Source organism: Notothenia coriiceps, unplaced genomic scaffold (genome assembly GCF_000735185.1).
Source record: "Notothenia coriiceps isolate Sejong01 unplaced genomic scaffold, NC01 NC01_scaffold00031140, whole genome shotgun sequence".
Lineage (NCBI taxonomy): Eukaryota > Metazoa > Chordata > Actinopteri > Perciformes > Nototheniidae > Notothenia > Notothenia coriiceps.
Window position 1 is genome coordinate 361,075 of NW_011363841.1, and position 22,011 is coordinate 383,085.

At 39.7% G+C, this 22,011-nt stretch overlaps 1 protein-coding gene across 2 annotated transcripts in view; it reads left to right on the forward strand.

The window, feature by feature from the left end:
* The window catches only part of ctnna1 (catenin (cadherin-associated protein), alpha 1), a 77,926-nt gene that overhangs the window by 35,973 nt on the left and 19,942 nt on the right, over positions 1–22,011 (forward strand). For both annotated transcript variants that reach the window (XM_010787743.1, XM_010787744.1), the window contains exons 8-15: positions 2,796–2,876; positions 3,093–3,245; positions 7,571–7,663; positions 9,137–9,293; positions 10,256–10,456; positions 13,066–13,217; positions 17,445–17,555; positions 19,375–19,556. In XM_010787743.1, the coding sequence (XP_010786045.1) occupies positions 2,796–2,876; positions 3,093–3,245; positions 7,571–7,663; positions 9,137–9,293; positions 10,256–10,456; positions 13,066–13,217; positions 17,445–17,555; positions 19,375–19,556 (1,130 nt within the window). The remainder of the gene's footprint in view (positions 1–2,795; positions 2,877–3,092; positions 3,246–7,570; positions 7,664–9,136; positions 9,294–10,255; positions 10,457–13,065; positions 13,218–17,444; positions 17,556–19,374; positions 19,557–22,011) is intronic.

Below are 22,011 nucleotides of genomic sequence, written 5' to 3' on the forward strand. Positions count from 1 at the left end.
ACACAGCACTGCATCCAACCAGCACAAAATCACAGGGGATTAGTGCCGTTGGATCTCCCTGGCCCCTAACCATGTACACAACCCCCCAATGGGCAAAGGCCAGTGGGGGATGGGGCAGGTCAATGCCACCACCTTCCATGGTGTTGTCGCAGTTGATTGGAGCAGTAGAGGGGGACGAACGGCCCTGAGACCAACTGTTTCTTTTCCTTTTCTCCATTGCCCTTTCCTGTTCATCTAATTTTGCTTTAATTGTATTATCCTCCAGTATCTGTCCATCTATCTGTCGTTCACCCTGTCTTTCTCCGCCTCTTTCTCTCCATCTCCACATCCTTCCTGAAAGTTTTAGATTTTCCAACATTTCGCTTGAGCAGTTTGCAGAATGTGACTGAACATGCTCTCTGCTCTCAGTGGGACCAGTAGTTAGGGCTTTGACTGCTGCATAGTGCTTAGCGTCGTGACAACTGCCAATGGTGTTGCAGTATTAAGAGACATGATTTACACAGTAAGCCATGCGTAGTAAATTAAAACCTTTTAATCAACACCATTTTCTCATTTAATATGAGGAGATTAGAATATTATTTTTGAGTGTTATTGTAGATTAACAGTGGTCATGGAGTTTAACCTTTTTACAGATTAAGTGTTTTTTTATCGACAGAGAATTGAAAAATAGATACAAATGAAGAACTATCATTAGACTACTGTAACTCCCTCCTGGCTGGTCTACCTGCATGTGCCATCTGACCTCTGCAGCTCATCCAGAATGCAGGGGCTCGTCTGGTCTTCAACCTTCCTAAATTCTCCCACACCACGCCGCTCCTCCGTTCTGGCTGGCTTCCAGTAACTGCTAGAATCCACTTCAAGACACTGGTACTTGCGTACCATGCTGTGAATGGATCTGGCCCTTCCTACATCCAGGACATGGTTAAACTGTACACCCCAGCACGTGCACTCCGCTCTGCATCAGCCAAACGGCTCGCTGCACCCGCACTGCGAGGTGGACCCAAGTCCCCATCAGCAAAAACACGTGGGTTTGCTATCCTGGCTCCAAAATGGTGGAATGAGCTCCCCATTGACATCAGGACAGCAGAAAGCTTACACATCTTCCGGGGGAGACTAAAAACTCATCTCGTTCGACTCCACTTCGAGCGATAGAATTACTAACAAAGCACTTGCATACTAATAAAGCACTTGTATACTAATAAAGGACTGGCTTATCTAAAAATGAAATTTCAAATATCTTGAAATGTTTTGGCTCTATGAAACCTGATGAACCATCGAATGCACCTATTGTAAGTCGCTTTGGATAAAAGTGTCAGCTAAATGCAATGTAATGTAATTAGTAATCAAAGTGCAGAGTTTGAAAATGTTGACATGACTGCAGCAACAGCTCTCACACAAGCCAAGACAGTCCTTGCTTTGTTGAGAACAGTGTTTACAAGTTTCCTAAATTTTTTACAGATAATATCATTTAATTAATAAAAAAAAAAATACAAGTGATATTGATCTACACAAATAGCTTCATACGACAGAAAATGGTTTTGGTCACACCAAGGAAAACCTTTTGAAATCAAGGATTCTTGAACCAAACTGTATTTGTCCCTTATCCTCTTTGGAATTATTACAGATTAAAATCTGCCAAAATGTTCCTATACATTGAATATATTATTTAGTTTTTCACTGTGGTATAAAATAAATTATCGAGATCTGGTAATTATACTGGTAAAGGTATCAACTTCAACATTTCTGGTATCATGACATTATAAAAGTTTAAATAACGAGCAGACATAAGAATTAGCAATCAAAATAATGGAATCCGAGCTCTGTATCTATCTCATTAAGAAACTAAAGCCTGCATCACAGCTTGTCTTTACTGGATTACTGTGATATACTGTGTTCTGTACAATATGCGTGTGGTGTGTTGTGGTGGCAGGAAGCTTGGGCAGGATTTGGATAGCCTCTTTTGATCCCTGCGTGAATGCAAATTACAATTTTTAAATGCAGTTTACAACGGCAGCACTTAAGAGGGTGTGTTGCCTATGAATTAAAGCGCTGATATAGATGCAAATCAGCGCTTTTTTTAACCAAAAGCAGCTGTGCCTTTCTACTGATGCATTGTTTAAGTGTGTGTATGTTATTTATTGAAACTGTTGGCCACTGTTTGTTTGTGTGCTCCAGTGTTCGCTCACAATGCCATCAGTTGGGAAATGATTCCAGTGTTTTAACAGAGGCAATGTGGCAGATTCGACAGCTGGACTAAACAATAGTATTTAACAAATAAAAGGAACAGAAATGAATTGGGCTTTGCAGAACACTAGCTGCACTAAAATGTGAGTTAAAATCTCGCTGGAACTTTTTACATTCAAAGGACTGAATAGAGGAATAAATAGATATATTTTCGTGTGTCTGGTAAATTACACATTACATCCTTCATGGGATTATTCATTTCAAAACAATGCAAGAATTCTTGTATCAATACCCAAAAGCATTTAACAGCATTATGACTTGACCTTATTCAGTAACTCCTCGAAACAATATTCTTCTTTTTAAACATTGAAATACATTTTGAGTACTAACCTTGTACTTTTAAAAAGTAACTAAAATCAATAAACTATGAACATTTTCTCAACTGTAAACTGAAGCTACACAATGTTTACCGAAATGTCCCTGTAAATTGAGTTGGACCTTTAGCGTGATCACAATGTATTTCATTTGAGCATCCACAACAGATGTGTTTGGAACATTGCTGTCCCTGCACCTTAGCCCTCTCTAATTCCTCTGCCATGTTTATGTTTCAGGCTGGAAGGAAGGACAGGAGTGATGCTCTGAACACAGCCATTGACAGGATGACAAAGAAGACCAGAGACCTTCGCAGACAGGTTTGTACTGAAATGTTTTTAAAAAAAATCCTACTTCATATATACATTGTATCAATATTTTCGCTTATAAAGTTAAACATCTAGGAACGGTGTACAATGTAGTAGAAAAAAACAACTGCAAGTGCACATTTATTTCCCCCTATCACAAATGCATAGAAGCATATATTTCCTCAACAGTGCCCTCTTTATAAGTATATATATTGTTTTACTTCACAGCTGCGTAAAGCTGTAATGGACCATGTCTCTGACTCGTTCCTGGAGACCAATGTTCCCCTGCTGGTCCTGATTGAAGCCGCCAAGAATGGCAATGAGAAAGAAGTCAAGGAGTATGCACAGGTGTTCCGTGAGCACGCCAACAAGCTGATCGAGGTAATGTCGAATTTTGAGTGCTTTCAGAAACAAAACCTCATATGACCCAAATACAGATTATTCATACTTTTTCTGTCCATCCTATTGATATTTTAGACATTTTAGCTTATAGTAAACGTCAGTCTTCATCCAGCTTCTCTGTTCTCTCTTTGTGACTTTTTCTCCGAAAGATTACCTCTTGATAAAACTGTAGGATTACGGCACAGCAAAAATCTATCTGGGATTGTTTTCCCAAATTGAAACAAAACAGGAAATGTTTTCTGTGGTTTCTCTCACTTGTAAAGGGGATGCGGACTCTAATATGATGCTGTGAGGATATAGTGAGCAAACAAGCAACACAGAGTGGTCATAGCAACAGATAACATTTTAAAGTGGATCCAAACGAGGGAAATAACCACCACATAAGGATAGGTGCTCCCTCTGGGAAAATGTTGTCTTTGCCACGACAGGTTGATGTTCTGCTTATTGGACACCTCCACATGTACTGATACCTCCACATGTACTGATACCTACACAGATACATATCTTAAAAGGGGCCAGGTTCCTTCTGTTTACCCCCCCTATCTGTGCTTGGTGTCATATCTCAAGACAGGGTCATGGTTTGGCATAGACCAGGATTTGAATGGCTCCATTGCTGTAACCTAGCAACAATAACACAGACAATGGCAAAGTGTTGGTCATGGTAAGCAACAAGCCTACAAAAACATGAGTAATCCTCAGTAGTGGTATTTCCTTCGTTTTCTTGAACACTTGTGTCAAAGCATATGTTGACATTTGAAAGTGACTTCTTCCCCCTGGCAGATGACCATGAGTGTAGCTGGAGCAGGGCGGGGGGGGGGCAGTATAAATGTTCACTGGGGAAAGCAGTGAAGCATTAGAGGGGAAAAGGGGACCACACAGGGGAGCAGACCCTGAAGGCCTCTGTCAGAAGTGGCTTTAAAGCATGACATTAGTGGACTCCCATAATGCTCTGGCACTACATCTGCTTATAACACTTGGATGGGATAGATGAAGAAGTAGAGCTTTGATTGAAATGTTACATATGAATGTCATTAAATAGATAATACAGTTTTTACTTGTTTAAAGCAGTTTTTCTCACAGTGGATTTAAACAAATTTGTATTGACATAGGTAGTGTAATATGGTGTTAATATAAGTGTTAGATAAAAACTTCAAAAATATTTTTTACGGCAATACAGCACAGTGTCTTAAATAGACCATTAAAAGTCAACAATAAAACAGAATGAATATGAAGTTTGGGAAAAACTACAATACAGTTATGTTAATGAATGGCAGGGATAGTTATCATGTCTGTGGTTTTGCCTGGCAAATCTCTTGGTCTACATGGAACTAGCTTGATCTAATTAAAATATCCATCAGGTAAAATATCTTTTGACACACATAAATTAGGAATGGTACTTACATATCCAACAAAGGACAAAGTGACACTGATCTCGGGCTGTTCATGTGACATCACGAGTTGTGCCTTAGGGCAAATGGTCCATTTAGATCACACACATTTGTTTGAAAGCAACATTATGACTGACCCACATTCATTTATAGGCCCCTTTTAAGCAGCTCCTCTAACCTCATTTGTCACAATATTGTCTTTTTGAAACCTAGTGTTTTATATAATTAAATAAAGCATCATTTCAGGTCTTACTTTATGGGTTTCATTTACTTGATGTGTCAAAGTCTGCTATGTAATCTGTAAACAGGTTAACACGGGGGGAACACAGGAAACAGTCACCACAGCAGCTAACCTAGTTGCAGCACTGAAGACCTTTTGCTTTTGGGATTCGGTCTGAATTAACCCACATTGCATTCATAATATATTCAGTTTTATAAGGCTGTGTTAAAATGTCTCCACATCTGAAAGGTAACTATGGCAATAAATGTTCATATTACCTGTTGCCAAATCCATTGGGTTTTTCTGTCCCATGTTACCAGGCATCTTTAAGCAGTAATATTCATCATCTTAAGAGCAGGGGGAGAAAATAGACTAAGCTTTGTGTGGTTGCCTCAAGGCTATGTTCTCAATCGTTCCAGGGTACTCAGGACTATGTGCAGATTTAAGCACGGAGGTAGCAGAGGAAGAATGTAGCCGTGAAAAACCGCTGTAAATACTTTGCATCAGTAATGTTCACATATAATATCTTTATTTGAGGCTTCAGCCATGGGTGTTGGTGACATTAGATAAGGGCTTGGTTAACATAAATGTAGTTGCTTTTAAATGACATGTCACTAAGAGTTATAGAGATTCACAACTTGACAAGTTGAGATGCAGAGATGCCTCCCTTGAGGTGGGACCAGTCTTCCAATGGATTAGTGACATCAGCCTTGGAAAATCCCATAGTTTACTGTGGGAACCCTCTTTTTTTTGTTCTTTCTAAAGCATTAGACAATCTTACATTTCTAATTTCTTCAATGTTCAAGCCTATTGCCTTAAGATGCATTATTTAAACAATTGAAGATATTTTTGACTTAAAAATAATAAGAAAAATGTCAGTATTTTAGCATGAACACTAATACACAACAGTATGGAACATGGGATGTATTGCTATTGTTTTTTTTTACCACGGTATTGAATTGGTGCTGGTATTTGGATCAAATTATTGTCATTTCTGTTGAGGAATAAAAAGTACGATTTTGGGAGGTGCATTTTAAAAGAAATGTTTGCACAGACTTGGTAAACTCTGGCGTCCCCTGACACTCAGAATGGCATGGTTACAGCATGCTAAGTGGAAAAACATTACTTTACTTGAGGGTAAAACATTCTTGTTTGGCTTCAAGCAACGTCCCTTTATACTGAAATATCTTTGTCCCAGTGGTATCGTGGTGAGAGCAAGAGAAAGCTTGTGTGAAAGATCATGAAAGTAAAAACACAGGTCTCTCCATAAAGTGGCAGTTTTTCTTCCTGTAAGCGCTCTCTCACCCAGCCTCTCGGGTTACTGAATGTTCTCTCTGTGGTCCCTGCATGGGTTTGCATAGTGATGGAGGATGTGTTTATATCAATGTTTCAGTGCGTCACCAGCGCTGTGGTATAAGTGTCTCATCAGGAAAACTGCTCAGGAATCTTTCAGGTGGTAGTGGACATGTTCATGTGGAATGAAAGATGATGAGGAGAGGATCCTTCACACTCTCATTCACTCTGCCACTCCTGCAGCCAGTTATGCTTCCACCGCTCAAGCTTTAATGGATTTCTTTAACAACCAGTCTTATTATTATATATTTGCCCCACATTTCGATAACAAAAATCACACGGGTAAAGAATAAGCCATTTTGTAATTTCAAATGTTAAAATGAATACACCAGCAGTGCATTATTAACATTATTGTCACCATGATTTAGCGTTATCGATTGGAACTGACATGGCTTTGAAGGCTTGTAGTGCTAAAATGCAGTGTCTCATAACTGTTTCACTCAGATTTATAATATAGAGGTAAAACCACGGCTCATTTTGCTGTGTGACACAGATCTGGGTAATTACATTGTGGAGTAAAATATAAGGGATTGATGGCTGAAAGTACACAAATAGGACACAGGTTCTTATAAAAAAACAAAAACACATCTCAGTTCTTGTTCCTGCTGTAGTACAATCAGGAGCCGTTTTTTTCCTTCTGTAATTGATTACGTTTCAACACATTTTCTGTCCTTTTGATAATCCTGCTTTGGCACAGTTCTATCACATCCCAGCCATTCTGTTTCAGCATTGTTGCAGGCACATCCCAACCAACAAATGGGAAGAGTCAGACTCTGACCTAATTTTTTGTGAATATGATTAGATACATTATTTTATTCTGGAAAATGCAAGAATATTGAAAAATAATTGTGCCAGAGCATGATTTGTTGGTCTATACAAGAAAACATACTCACAAACCATTCATATTGGCAGCCGAGAGGAAGACTTGCTTAGCTCAGCTAAGTGTCAGGAATATTTGCCTCTCAGAACCAGGAGTCTAATGGCAATGTGGCAGCCGTGTGATTTAGTCACAGAGTACCCTCGTCTGCGAGTCCCACAGCTACAACTCGCATTTACATTTTGGGAAATCTAAAGTTTTTTTGGGGAAAAATATAACACTTGTATTTTATCTACTCATTCAACATCTTTTGTTTTCACTCCTGCTTCTTCCCTTCTCCATCACTGCTATGTTTGTATTAATTTAGCAGCTTTATGAGTTCATCCTCAGCAGTGGGTTTGTATTCCACAGGGATGGATAGATACGTTCATTATGGTAGCCTGGGTTTGGGATTCCTCTCCAAGTTTAATTATACTTTCTTTGTTTCTCAAAATAAGACTGTGTGTGTGTGTGTCTCTTGTTTTAGGTGGCCAACCTGGCATGCTCCATCTCCAACAATGAAGAGGGAGTGAAGCTGGTCCGCATGGCAGCCTCTCAGCTGGAAGCTCTCTGCCCACAGGTACCGTATCTGCTTTTGCCTGCAACTTACGCCAAGCTCATTGATTGTGCACCTGTTCCACATTGTCTTTTTAATAATGGCACAAGGATCTGCCAATATATTTGATTAGTTAATACAGGTGTGCAGGCCTGCTTAAATGCGATTAAGTGTTTCATAACCAGATACAAATAATATTAGTTTAAATAATAGGTCTAGTTTTCTTGCAATTTTTCGAATCTGGTTGTTACAAATACAATGCAGCCTAATGTCTTTCAGTGTTGTGATCCTGCATTTGTGCTAGAAAAGGTGGTGGAGAGAAATGGACACAACACTGTGAGTGGGTGTTGTCCTACTGCCCACAGTGTATTCATTTAACAATGATTAAATAAAATATGGAAAATAGTCACAAACCTGCCACAATAAAAAGTGGCATAGCTAGAGGTAATGACACAATCCCACGCTGGTTTCCCACCTGATTTTTGTTGTTAGTTGGATCATACACCCATGCCAAATCTAATTGCTACCTGGCATTGAATTCCACGTCTCTGTGCTGGGGAACTAGACATTTGCTTCTCCCTGATACGGAGAGGTACTGTGCACAAATAGGAACACAATACTTACATGACATATATCAATATAGGCCATTTATTTTCATATGAAGATGTGCATTTGTTTACATGGATTGACACACTTTGTAAAACTGTGAAACAAATGTAAACTAAAACAGAACAGTTATAAGACTAGGGCTGCAAGTAGTGATTATTTTCATTTCTGTACATCTTTCTGTTGTTTTCTCAAATTATTGATTAATTGTTGAAAAATCTTGGTCACTGTTCCAAAGCCCGGGATGACTTCCATTTCTGTTAACAACTCAAATCCATTCAGTAGGCGTGAATAAACTATATTCACTTTATATGATCCTGCAATCAGAGCATTTTTACCCTTTTTGAATTTTTTAAGATAACCGATTAATGCATTATCAAAAGGTTGCCAATTAACTCAGTATTTAACAACTTGTCAATGAATCTTTGCAGCTCTAATCAAAGCTGGAAATGTTTTGATTCCACTCTGGTTTTTAATTTCACAAAAGATGAAAAAAAATCAATACCTCAAGTCTTTTCCATCTGTCCACTATTAAGCCCATCTTTTCAAACCCCTTACCATTTGAACTAGCAGTCTCTCATGTGTGCCCCTGCCAGCTCTCCTTGGTGCTGCCACTGCTCCCCTTAATATCATCTAATGAGTCCCATTCATCCTGAGCTTTGATATCCACAGATGTTTCTTCTCCCAAAACAAGCAGCTATTAGTTTATTTCATTCATTCGTTCAAAACCCTCAGTGTCTCTGATCACTCCCAGGAATGACTTGGCTTCATGCTGCAGTCCCAACATTGGGGTGGCAGAGTGGGGGGGCTTCGTGCAATCAAGCTATGCTAATGTTTTGCTGAGGGCTATGCTTTAATGGAGCTTTAATGGCTGTAATTGGGTTATTACAGGTGATTAATGCAGCGTTAGCCCTCGCTGCCAAGCCCAACAGTAAGGTGGCCATGGACAATATGGATCTGTTCAAGGAGCAGTGGGAGAAGCAGGTCCGTGTCCTCACCGATGCTGTTGATGACATCACATCCATTGATGACTTCCTCTGTGTGTCAGGTGAGTGGTACTCTTGTGCCATGTTGGAGCATCATCCATTTTCTTACTGTCTTAAAAGATCAGTGATTATTTGTGATCTACTTTCAATGTAAAAGCAGACACTGTTGATTTGTTGACTGTGCTTTCCAGTCAGATTGAAGATGGATATGCACAAAGCACTTTAGACCATTATGAAGAGGAGGTAACTAGCTGTAAAGTATCCATGGTATTAGTCTTTTCTGATGAGAGCTATGCATACAGAGGCTGAATGGGCTGTACAGAGGAAAGCACTGAAGCATCAGCAGCACTACGTCTGAAATTGACATCCTGTCACGTGTGTTAAAGCACACAAATGGTTTGTCGGGCATACCCTTAAAGAGTTCTCGTTAAGCATTAAGCAGAGTGACTTCTCTCACCTCCAGCCAAGGACGGACTGTAATTTACACAGTGGACATTTGCATTTTACAGGCTCAGCCCCATTAATAAGCAGTCAAATAATTTGTCTTCAGTCCTACACATCCTGTACCGGAGCTTCCTTGTGGCCCTCTTAATTTGAGGATGAAGGCTGAGGGTTTCCTGACATGTGTTTTCTCAATATTCCTCACGTGTTTCATACTTCATTAAAGCACGCGTTTCTACTCTTTTCCATTTTGCACTATTTTAATTGTGTTATTTTTTTTATAAATTGTCTTTTATGTCCTATATATATATATATTTCTTTTCTTTTTTTTGCATTGTTTGAGGAGCTCTGGACTTGAGATTTTCATTGCCATAACTACACTGTAGCTACTGTGCATATGACAATGAAGCCTTTGAAATTGAATTGAGTCTTGATGAAAAAAAGGAAAGAAAATACCATTTCCAGTTAATCTCCTCACTTATGTATTTGCACACAAGCAGGCTGATGTCATGTTTGGATTAAAGTGTTTGAGTAATACAAAGCATATACGCTGCTAAGTACAACACCGTTTTATGTCCCCCAGAGAACCACATCCTGGAGGACGTGAATAAGTGTGTCATCGCTCTGCAGGAGAAAGATGTGGATGGTTTGGATCGAACTGCTGGGGCCATCCGCGGCCGCGCTGCCAGAGTCGTCCATGTGGTCACTTCTGAAATGGATAATTATGAACCTGGAATCTACACAGAGAAGGTCTTGGAGGCCACCAAGCTCCTCACTAACCAAGGTAAAACAGAAACTGCATTATGTCATGAGCCAAAAAATAGTTATGCTTATTTCTGCCATAAGACTGCATTTACAAACATTGAAATAATTAGGATTATTCATATGATTTAATATGTCATAATTTGCTTGGATACACCAGGAATGACTTCTCAAGCTCTTAAATTATTGTAGCACGTTTCCCTATTCTCAAAAGGTTGGTGACCCCTGAAATATAGCAACTTGGACTGAGAGCTACCTGAATAATAATATAGATCGCAACAAGCGTGTTTCCCTGTTTCAAACCCCAGGCGCTCCTGTGAAAACGGCCCGCTTTGGAGGCGCATAGTTTTATCTGCTGATACGGTCTGGTTGCTATGATACGAAATATAAGCCTAGAGTAAAAATGTCTACTGTCTGTGGAGTATTTGCTGTGGCTTTTACTCTGGATAAAGGGAAAGCTGATGCACGTATAGTGAGGTGCATTCAAAAGGGAGAAGCTGTGTTCATGAAGCGACATTCCGTAAAAAAGAATGCAATGGCCGCTCCAGGGATACCAGTCTGACTAGAAAGAGGCTAAACATGACTGCCTCTTTTCTCATGTGTCCTTACCTTACCTCGTCAGTAAGTACAACATGCCAAGCCTCTTTGAGTTTTATGCTAAATGTTGATCATCTGAACCTTCTAATCATGCGAGGGATGTGTCACTTTGTCCATTTCATGCCTGATATTGTGTTTTAAACAAAACCACGCCCTGATCTATCCCCTAAGTTATTTCTCTGAAGTCTTTTCTCTAAGAGCTGTTTACCTTTCCTGTATGTTGAATGTTACTGGCATTTCTATCCTCCAGAATTTCCTTGCAAAGCTGCACTTTCTGTGAAGTGAAGTTGATTTTTGCTGCATTGTTAGATCCAGCCAGCTCTCACTCAACTGACACTACTGATTTGAAAAGCCAGCACTATGTAGTTGTCAGATTCCTCGACGATCTAACGTTGTATTGTAGGAGTTGTTTTTGTCCATATTCTGTTCTTTTTCCTTATCAGCCAGTGTGTGAGTTGTTAGCTTCCGAGCAAGCTAACAAGACGGCAGAACAATTGGTCGGGTGTCAGATCTGGAAACTCTTCTTAAGCGTGTGCCTATTAAAAAAAAATCAGGAAATCCAGGCTGTAGCTGAATATGGATTTTTATTTTGGAGACATTGGCTTTCGTTAGACTTTTTGTCAGATTTCATGATGTCAGCTCCAAAATAAAGTGATGGAATTCAGGTTCAAACTCGATCTTTAATGTCACATTTCTGCTCTGACATGAACTGACAACCATGTGACAAATAAAGGCAGGTATTTGAGCATTATACCAGGCACGGATTTAAAGTTTTCATCGGTATACGTGCGGGAAAGTTTTCAAAAGTTGAATTGCATCAGTATGTGTGTCATTTCATGAGTTTGAATGCATTTTTCCTTTAATTTCAAAATGGTTGTAATTATTAATATTGTCCTTTCAAAAAGCTAATGATGACAAAAAAAGATCTGCAATCTTTGTCCTAACAACTGAATACAAAGTATTGATTGCAATGGAAAAATGCAGGGCACCTATTTGACAAACATTGTGTGTGCTAGTGTTGAATAATGTGTGATGGATTTGGTAATAGGGTTGTGCCACGGAGAGAGAAAGAAGAAAGCCCTGGAGTTCATTACCTTCACATTTGACAAGAATGACAATGCCTTGTTGCAATTTTTTCTCTTTGAATTTGGAATCATTTGAAATCATCAGTGATGGGGAAGTGATCGCTTTGACTGAACCATCGCAGTACTACCAGATTTTAAATGTTCCTTTGAATATAATATCTACATAGAAGCCTTCAGGTCATAAACGCTTTGAAGCACCAACCCAAATCCCATGAAGTCCCAGCCCAATCCTAAATTATGAATTTTTGAAATGCTATGAACGCATATGTTCTAGGGAGCCCTTTGGAGCTCTTATCTCGTGAATGGGGCAAAGTACAAGCCTACTGGGAGAGCGATCTGAATTATTTTCTTTAAAACTCTGTTATGCAAATTGTAAATCTATTCCCCTGAGCCTTTTGTTCCCATACAAAGCACGAAGGCAGTAAGTAAGTCACCCAACAAAATACACCCTTTTGAATTCATCATTAAAAGGCCACTATCTTCGCTGGCACACTTGCTTTGGTTTTCTTTTAAAACGATCATATATGATATCAAATATTATTTCCTCACTAGACTGATGTTGTTAATTGTTTATGTCGGGTAGCTTTTGATAACCTGCTTTCTCAGGAGGATTGTGTTAAGTATGGATAGTGAGGAAGCTGAGCAGAGGCACGCTGCTTAAAACAATTCTCACCTCAGTGCTAACGCTTTCACATTGGCTTGTTTTGGAGGGGGTGGCTGGACAGTTGGTTTTGACCATACTTAGCTCTGTTTTTGTTTGTTTTTTACTTTTTATATTCTTGTGGTTAAACACTTGCCCTCCCTCCCAAGGTGTCTGTTTATTCTGTTATTTTAGGCTGTGCTTTCTTTGGTTATAAACCTTCTTTCTCTTAGTGTTTTTTGAAGCGAATCTTCATCAATATTGTTTTCTTTCCCTTCTTCCTCCCGACCTTCGTGTCACCTTCGGCAGTAATGCCGCGGTTCACAGAGCAAGTGGAGTCTGCGGTGGAGGCCTTGAGTGCAAACCCCACTCTACCTGTGGATGAGAACGAGTTCATCGACGCGTCCCGTCTGGTTTATGATGGAATCCGCGACATTCGCAAGGCTGTGCTCATGATCAGAGTAAGTTGCACTGATTGTTTTCCGTTGGTTTTTAAGATTGATTTGTATTATCTTCCCCCTGTTGTGTATAACATCTGGATATAGCAAGAGGCATCTTTGACCTTTTCTTCACTAGACGATGGACAGAGTTGAAACTGTCAGAAGTAAATAAATACTCTTCCACCTTATAGCATGTATAGAGCAATCTGCCTTTGGACACATTAAGAAGCTGTAACTCCTGAAAACCTGTTTAACGGTTCAATCAACGGCACTCATTTAATGATTTCAATCTTTTCAGGATTTTGTAGATAATAACATAAACATAGTAAGAGAAAATGTAATTAAAATAAAAGAAAGCAAACATTAAGAAACATTAATATATAATAAAATAAGCTGCATTAAAAAGAATGATAAATATTATTCCAAATACACACGAAAGGATGTACAGACATCATTAAATATAAATATTGGATAGAAAGAACTCGATTAGAAATGAATGAGCTCTATAGTTAATATATCATATAATGAATTACATTAAAAAGAATGATAAATACTATTCCAAATAAACACAAATGCATGTACAAACATTAAATATAAATATTGGACTGAACAAACTAAAATAGAAATGAATGTTACACATAGATATAAATACTTACACATAGTTCTGTGGACCAGATGCTCTTTTTAATGGTATGAGAGAAACTGTATGTGCGTGCAGGAGCCAATGATTAACTTGTCTCATGCAAGAGCATACCTAATTGACCAGTCTTGCAATCTAGTGCAACGACAGCCTTAGTTGTCTGCGGGTTAATGGCCTTTGCTTGAGGGGAACTATAACTGAGACAGATGGTAGTTGGGTACCTAATTGACTGACAATGAGCTAACAACAAAACCCACTCCAGTTATAAAAAGAAATGGATAGTTCTTAAAGCTTTATAGTATAACTAGTTTGACTACTCAATAGAATTAGATCCGGTATATGTTGAAGAGTAAGTGGATTTGTTTTAACTGCATCTAATGTATCCAGCACCTAATTAGGTATTTACTTGGGTGAAATATAATGTGCTGCTTGGTTGTATTATGCCATCTTCCATTATTTTCAACACTTTAATCTTTTGAATTGGAATCATTAGTCTTGACAGCACATTTTCTGTTGACAATGGTGCTCAAAACGGTGCCCGAGCACCCATGAGTAATGCTGCTCAGACAGATAAAACCAAAGGAGAGGGGGACCATTATGCTGTATTTGCATTATAATAAGCAATTGATTTAAGATGGAGGTTTTAATTAGCATTCTTGAGTTGGACTGCAAGGCAGAGAACTACATTCACTTTCCCTCTGCCCCGGCTCCTCTCTTGTTATCCAGATTGATTAAGCTGTTAACATTGGGCCTGTGGGGCGGGCTGAGCTCAACCTGGTGGGTAGGAGTGTGTATGTGTGTGAGTGCAGGCGTGCATGTGTGTTAAAAATCTCAGAGGATTTCCCAAAGATCTTGCTTACTTAGAATTAGGGTTGCAAAGGGGCGGAACATTTCCGGTACATTTCCATGGGAAATGAAGCTGGGGAATTTGGGAAATATTCCATATTGGAAACTTTCCATGGGAATTAATGGGAACTAACTGGGAATTGAGGGTAATGTAATCGAATTGTATCGTATCCAAGCATAAATATAAACATTTTGTTTTGTCATAAGAAAACATCCATGCAAAATGATACAATTTAAAAAAACATGACATTTCAACAGATTTATTTGTAAGTAGAACAGAACACGTTTTAATTATTTTATTAAACAATCATTTGTTCAAAAATGCACCCCCCATCCTGTAGGGGATGTGGTCTCAATAGCCATGCAGTAAGCAGTGTTCTATGTGCATGTGAGGAATGGCATGGATATTCAAGTGTACTTTAATGGCATCTGTTTGTTTTAGTCAAGATTATGCTAAAGTATGCTTTCCCCGACTATATTTAAGTTCCCTATGAAGAGCCAACCTGCAATTTAGAAAATTCCCAGTTTATTCCCTTATATTCCCATGGAAAATGTCCATCTTCGAAAATTCCCTGAATTTTGCAACCCTACTTAGAATTCATCCGTGAGATACATTCTGACATTGTTTGCTGAGCAAGAGATAGTGATGAGACTCAACTCAAACTTAAGCCACTATCTTAAAAGAAAAAACAATGCAGTTCCCCATGGGTTTGCCAAGGTTTTTGATCAGGTGTGTGAGGTAATTATCCCAGATTGTGGTGTTTATTCCGAAGGAAGGGCCTCAGATGATCAGCTGGATAGTTGTGAACTTTGCTGCAGAATCTGCACAGAAGTCCACTTACGCTCTCCTACCTGCTGTTGTTTGTAATGAAGTTGAGCAAGTGTAGCAAAAACCATGATTCCTCTCGAGAAGAACCTTTTCCCGGCTGAACTACCCTTCAGTGGCACAGTTTATAGATGAAACTCGGCATGTTTCACTCTTAAATATGATATATCTTTATATGAAATATCACAAATCAGCTTTAGCACTACAAGGCAACTTCTGTAGAGGGCATGTCCACACACACAATTGCACATTCACTCTCTAGCCATCTCACTATAAAGCTCACATGCACGCGCGGCACAGTGGCCCACTCTTAAATCAGAGCAGACAGTTGTGTGGTTGGGGCTGCTTAAGATGGACAAGTCTTTAACCTCTGTAAGTGGCGCCCAGGCGGTTCATGTTGGCCGTCCCCTGGATATGTGACAGGCGGGCAGAGCCCTCTCCCCACCTACAGCGACATCAGAGAATATGCCTCCCAGACATCAAACTGTCTCAAAGTCATTGAGCCGCTGACAGCGAGATGCGGGGGGGCAGCTGTCGCTACCTTATGATTTGTGCTGTGCATCACAGCCCAAGGTGAATTTTCTGGCTCAGTCCTTAAAATGAAACCTGCTCCTATCGCAGAGGCTACCAGAAGAATGTCACATAAAGAATTGTAAAAGACATTTTGACTGTTGAAGTGTCCCGTTCACATCAGCAAGCAGATATGATAGGAAATACTAGAGCCTTCTTTCAAGGGCTGTCGCAATGCTGTTATTACAGAACATTTCTCTTCTTCTCTATTACACTTCAGAAACAGGTGGAAATGAATATTTCAGCTTGCAGGCAGACAGTGGAGGGTCTGAACATTCCAAAATTAAATATTGATTAGTGTTTAGCCACAACATGAAATATTGTATAATTTGCTTCAGCAGCAGTGCTACCTTTTCATAACCCCTTTTAATTAAAACGGTAGCCTGTTGTTTTCAAATCTCTCCAGTATTGTCCCATCGGGTGCTCACTATGAGCTATCGTTTCTGAGCATCCCACATTCACAGGTTATCTGTTGCACAGGCCACAGCAGGTGATATCTGTGCCCCACTGAGCAGCATTGTCTGGGTTGAAAGAGATGCCTATGAGTCACAGTTATAGCTTTGTATCCGAAACCCATACCCCCATTCCCCTGAGAACAACAGCATCTCTACATTTCATAAAGCAGTGTAAGGTTGTTCAGAGACCTTTAGCTATTTTTAGACGTGGGGGCTCCAAATCCATTACAGAAGGGAGGTATTGAGACAGCTGGATAAGCACAAGTAGCGGCACAGGCGTGATAATGCAACTTTATCTGTCCACATCATCTTCCCTGGGCCCGTATCACCACCAAATACATTTCCCTGTCAATCAGCATTGTATTTTGCCTCGAGCATGACCTGTCGAGATAGAAATCCTTGTGAATATTAATTGTTATGGGGGGAAATCTTGATGGTAGCCTGTTTTGCTTTCAAAGCTGGGGCAGAGGTGAAGGATCAGAGATGAAGTAGCAACACTCTTAAAGAACGGCTCATGCCTCACACGCCTTTCCACAGAGAGCAGCGACAGATGGGACTCAGGAGTATTTTGCCCCACAATATGTTTCATACCAGCTTGTACCTTCATTTTCTCTCTCCAAATGCATATGCTGCACGTCACACTTGATTTACAAATGCATTTAGAGTTTATGGTTTCTTGTGACGAGCTATGGGGAAGAACACATTTATTTGATGCTGCCCTTGCTGCAGCGTCAAGGCTTTTCTCTTAGATGGTAATCAGGTTGGTTATTTGATAGTGCTCAAAAGGCTGTAGTGTGCCAATATTTTTTTATGTTCTCCCCTAAAAACGATCTGCTTTACTGACCTTTCCCTCTTGTTACTGCTCTTCTCCTCCCCCCCCCCCCTCTCCTCTCTCTGTTGATCCATTACAGACTCCAGAGGAGCTGGACGACTCTGACTTTGAGACTGAAGACTTTGATGCTCGCAGCAGGACCAGCGTGCAGACGGAGGATGACCAGCTTATTGCCGGCCAGAGTGCACGGGTAAGATGTCCATCACTTCGTGTGGTATTAACAGACATTTATTGCTCTTATCTCCTGCCTCTAAAATCGTACACTTTCAAATAGCATCAATAATACCTGATTAGAAAGTAACTACATATGTGAAGAAAAAAAAACACCCATACATTTGATTTGAATTTACTAATGGACCATAGATGTACTCTCTCTCTTGCAATGTTCTTGTAATAGTAAATTAATATAGCTTGTTTAGATTAGAGGAAATATGTAATGACTCGCTTGGTACATACAAATATAGTTCAGAATACTATAATCACAGGAACAATTTATCACCAGGCTGTAGTTTTAGAAAATAATTGTACGCATTTAGAAAATTAGTCACACTGTTTATTGAGGGTCGTTTGTGATTGTACGGTCATGTGAGCGCTTTCAGAGGCGCTGTTGTTCTCTAAAACACACCACCCTCATACTTGCTGTTAATTACGCAGAGTTGACTTAATGCCACCATAACTAAAGTTTTCCCTCATACAGCGCTTGTTTACCACCACCTCCGTTGTGTGGAAAACAGTTGCTACCCACAACTCAGTGAAGAAAAATCAAGACTTCAAAAGATCCAACTCCAATCTGGTTGTTGTTGGAACCAGTCAATTTCTGTTGCTGGTTGAATGTTGAGGTTACATTTTCCCGCAGCCTACCTTATAACAATACAAATGAATTCTGTTGTTGTTTGCCCTCTTTATAAAAGCTGGGGAAATAAAGTGTTTACAAAATAAAGAGTAATGAATTAATCTCAAAATTCCCTAATGGTGGAGCGATCCCTCAGTACATTTCCATTCTGTTTGTTTTGTTCTCCAAAGCTTATCCGGATGTTTTTTAGGTGTGGGCTTTTCATATTTGCTCTGCCCTGAACAGCTTTGTATAAGCTTAGGTGACTCTAGAGAGAGACTCCCATTTACCAGTAATGGAATGAACACTCACGCCATGATATTCGATTTCCTGCTCTTTAGTGTCTGCCCACTTCGGCCTCACAAGCTCATTCATTGAATGTCTGATTGCCTGTTTTGAAACTGCCCTTTAACCGTCAAGCCCAAGAGGATTGATAGAAATGGCGCTAAACACATTTGCACATGATATTAAGTACCGCTAAACAAATGCCCTTATATTGATCTCCTTCTCTGGCCAGCAGGGCAAGGAGTTCAATAGATGTATATTTTTCCAGAAGCTGTCACGTAATATTACTTAGTGGCTATGAACCTCCTTTTGAACCCAGAACAAATCCCCACTTAACCTGGGCCAATCAGGGAAATGTCTACTTGAGAGCATTGGTGATGACATTTATTTACAGAAAAGAGAGCAATTTATGAGGTCATTTTTTTTGTCTTAAGATGCAAACATGCCAAAAACAAGAGACATACGCTACACCTTTTTCATGTGCACCAATTAAGTTGAATGCAGCCCAATTCAACAGCTGAGCTATTAATTCTGCATTTACAAATACAATGAAGTATTATCACAATTTCACCAAACTGTTGATCTACTAAGTTATATGGGAACAGTATGCCGGCTATACTCAATGCAAAATAGATAAATAACTCTTTACTCTTCACTTGTTCTTGGGCAACTGCACAAATCATTGAATTGCCTGATTTAAGCAAGTGTAGAAATGTAAGAATAGTAGTGTAGTGCACCATAGTGTCACAGCACCATGCTCTTCCCTGGCAAAAAAACATGTGTGCATCCATGGAAACCATAGGAGATGATGTAGAACAAAATGCCCCGGAGACAGCAATGGCCTCCCTAACAGTATGCTAACCCTCTCCGCTTCCCATAATTCCTCCTCCAGGCTGTCATGGCCCAGTTGCCCCAGGAGCAGCGGGCGCAGATTGCTGAACAGGTGGCTAGCTTCCAGGAAGAGAAGAGCAAGCTGGACGCCGAGGTGTCCAAGTGGGATGACAACGGAAACGACATCATTGTGTTGGCTAAGCAGATGTGCATGGTCATGATGGAGATGACAGACTTCACCAGGTGAGTGCGGACAAACAAGCTTGGCTCACACCCAGGGCCTTTTTCTTTTTCCTAGCGGCTGATGGCCCATTTTTTAATTGTAGATATTTGTCCTGGCCTCAGCAGACATCCGAATGAGTGGTTTGTGTTATGGCTGCACATTTGTTTACATATGTCATCCCACAGTCCTCCCATTAATATTCCAATAGTAGTGCAATTCAAGCAGAATGCCTCCAGGACAAAATGCATGTTTAACTTAAGCCAAATACAATCACCCTGTAAGCCTACATTTTTTTCCTCAACATTCGCCCGTATCTCAATATTAATGCACCCACTTTAACACTACTGTTCATGCATCAACGCTCTTCATTTTCCCTAAGCAGCTCTGTAGGTAGAATTTTCTTTTCTTGATTATTTTCCCTTCCTCCCCTAATCTTAATATGCACAACCATAAGCAGTGCATCAAATCTCTCCCTCTCTGGTACACGAATAAATCCGGTGTGCACTGTAAATCTCTCTCTGCAGAGCTGCTATAGGGTAGCCATATTCCCCCCTTCAACGGTTTGTTGGGACAATGAACATAGTAGAGAAATGAGTAAAAACAAAAACATCTTAGAAATCAGGATTTGCCAGATTGCTAAATTACATTTTGCAGTTATTACATTTTCTCAGCTTCTACTTAACAAAAGTGTAACAGTGTTTGAATCTGTGGTTACAAGCAACTTTCAAACGTTTCGGATTTCAGAAGTATTGATTTAGCAGAAATGCAGTTTGTTTGGCAACTCTTGCTAGTTTAACCAACTACTTGAGAGAGATGAAAAATGTATTTCTTAATCAACATCACATTGGCTTTACAACATCAAGGATCCAAATAAAAATGAAAGCACGGAGCCACCACCGAAATAAAAACAGAATATTAGAAGCAATGTTTAACTCCAAAATGAATCAATACTCTCGCTCAGACAACATTTATGTAATTTCTTCTCATCTTGCTAAATGTTTTCTTCAAGAATCCTGCAGCAAAATCACAACAAGAAAGAAGAACTGATATCATTAAAAACCCCTAGCTCACACAGTGTGCGTGAGTTTGTGTGGAGGATGTGAGGAAACATTTTGACTGTATTTGCCCCTGACTGTATTTGTATGACTGTGCCTTTTTTAAATTCCAGTGAATTACTCATGAGTACATTTTGTGCCTAACTCTGAGTCACATCCGTAATGACGGGGAAATGCTGCCTCTCAATCTTCATCCTTTGAATGGCTCAAAGATCCCTCGGCCAAAGACATAGAATACTGGGAAACTGAAGCAGAGTTTCAAATAGTAGCACAGCAAGGGATCCGACTGAGGTCACACAGAACCCTGCCATTTTTCATTTGCTGCCTATTCATCCAAAGGACCAAGACAAGTAAATGCTGCCACTGAAGACACACATGTCAACGGAATGCAAATCATGCTGATTCCAGAGTGCCAGCCATGTCTCTTTATTAGATGGCGTCAGCTGTGTGTATATATTTTAAAAGGTTATTGATTGAGGTGACACCTTTATATCAACATAAAGGCTGCTTCTCCCTCTGTTTTAGAGTATAAGGCAGACCAAAGGCATTCAAATGAAAAAGATCCTCAATTAGGATAAAGCCTATTGATGCTTTCTTTATACTGCTCTTACTGGAACACATTTTCTACATGTGCACCATTCCAAGCCTTATGGCTTAGTATCTGCATACAATGTTGCATAAATCCAAATGTAGTTCAAAATCAGGTCTGTAGGACATTTCCGAAACAACAAAGCTACGCTGGTAAAACACAAACAATTATAAATCATTTTTTAGAATCCAACAAAGTATCTCAACACATCTTGGTCAGATTCTGGCTGCATATACATATCAAATATGTTGGTGCTAATCGAGTGTCCTTTTGCTAAATTGTGGTTGCGTTTCTCAATTGTTAGTTGAGTACTACTTAACAGTACATGAAACGATTCAAGAAGAGAAGTACTGCTTCATGTTGTTCTGCTGACGAGGCATTTCTTTTCACACTGACTGGATTTTAAACTCTAAAAAAGCCAAGCCTCTTATCTCCTACACATTTCATCTAGGATTTAGATCAATCAAACCTCCACTCTAAATCTGCTTGAAAGAACAGATGTGTTTTAATTTGGAATGCCATCCCAAAGTCGAATATCTTCAGCAGGAAAATAAAATCCAAATTAAATGTACATTTTAGAAATCCACCATGGCTAACCTTTGCAACTGTCACCTAGCAGCAGCAGCAGCAGCAGCAGCAGCAGCAACAATGTGATGTCCCAACTGGAGCTTAGGAGCCTTGGAGTGATTCTCCTGATTTGATGTTCACATCAAATCCAGTTTAGCATCTGGATTTGCATTATAATAAAACCTTTCCACGTTGGCTATTCATAAGTTACTTTATTTGTTCTTTAAATTATTAATGTTATCTGGGGTTGCCAAGTTCTGTATT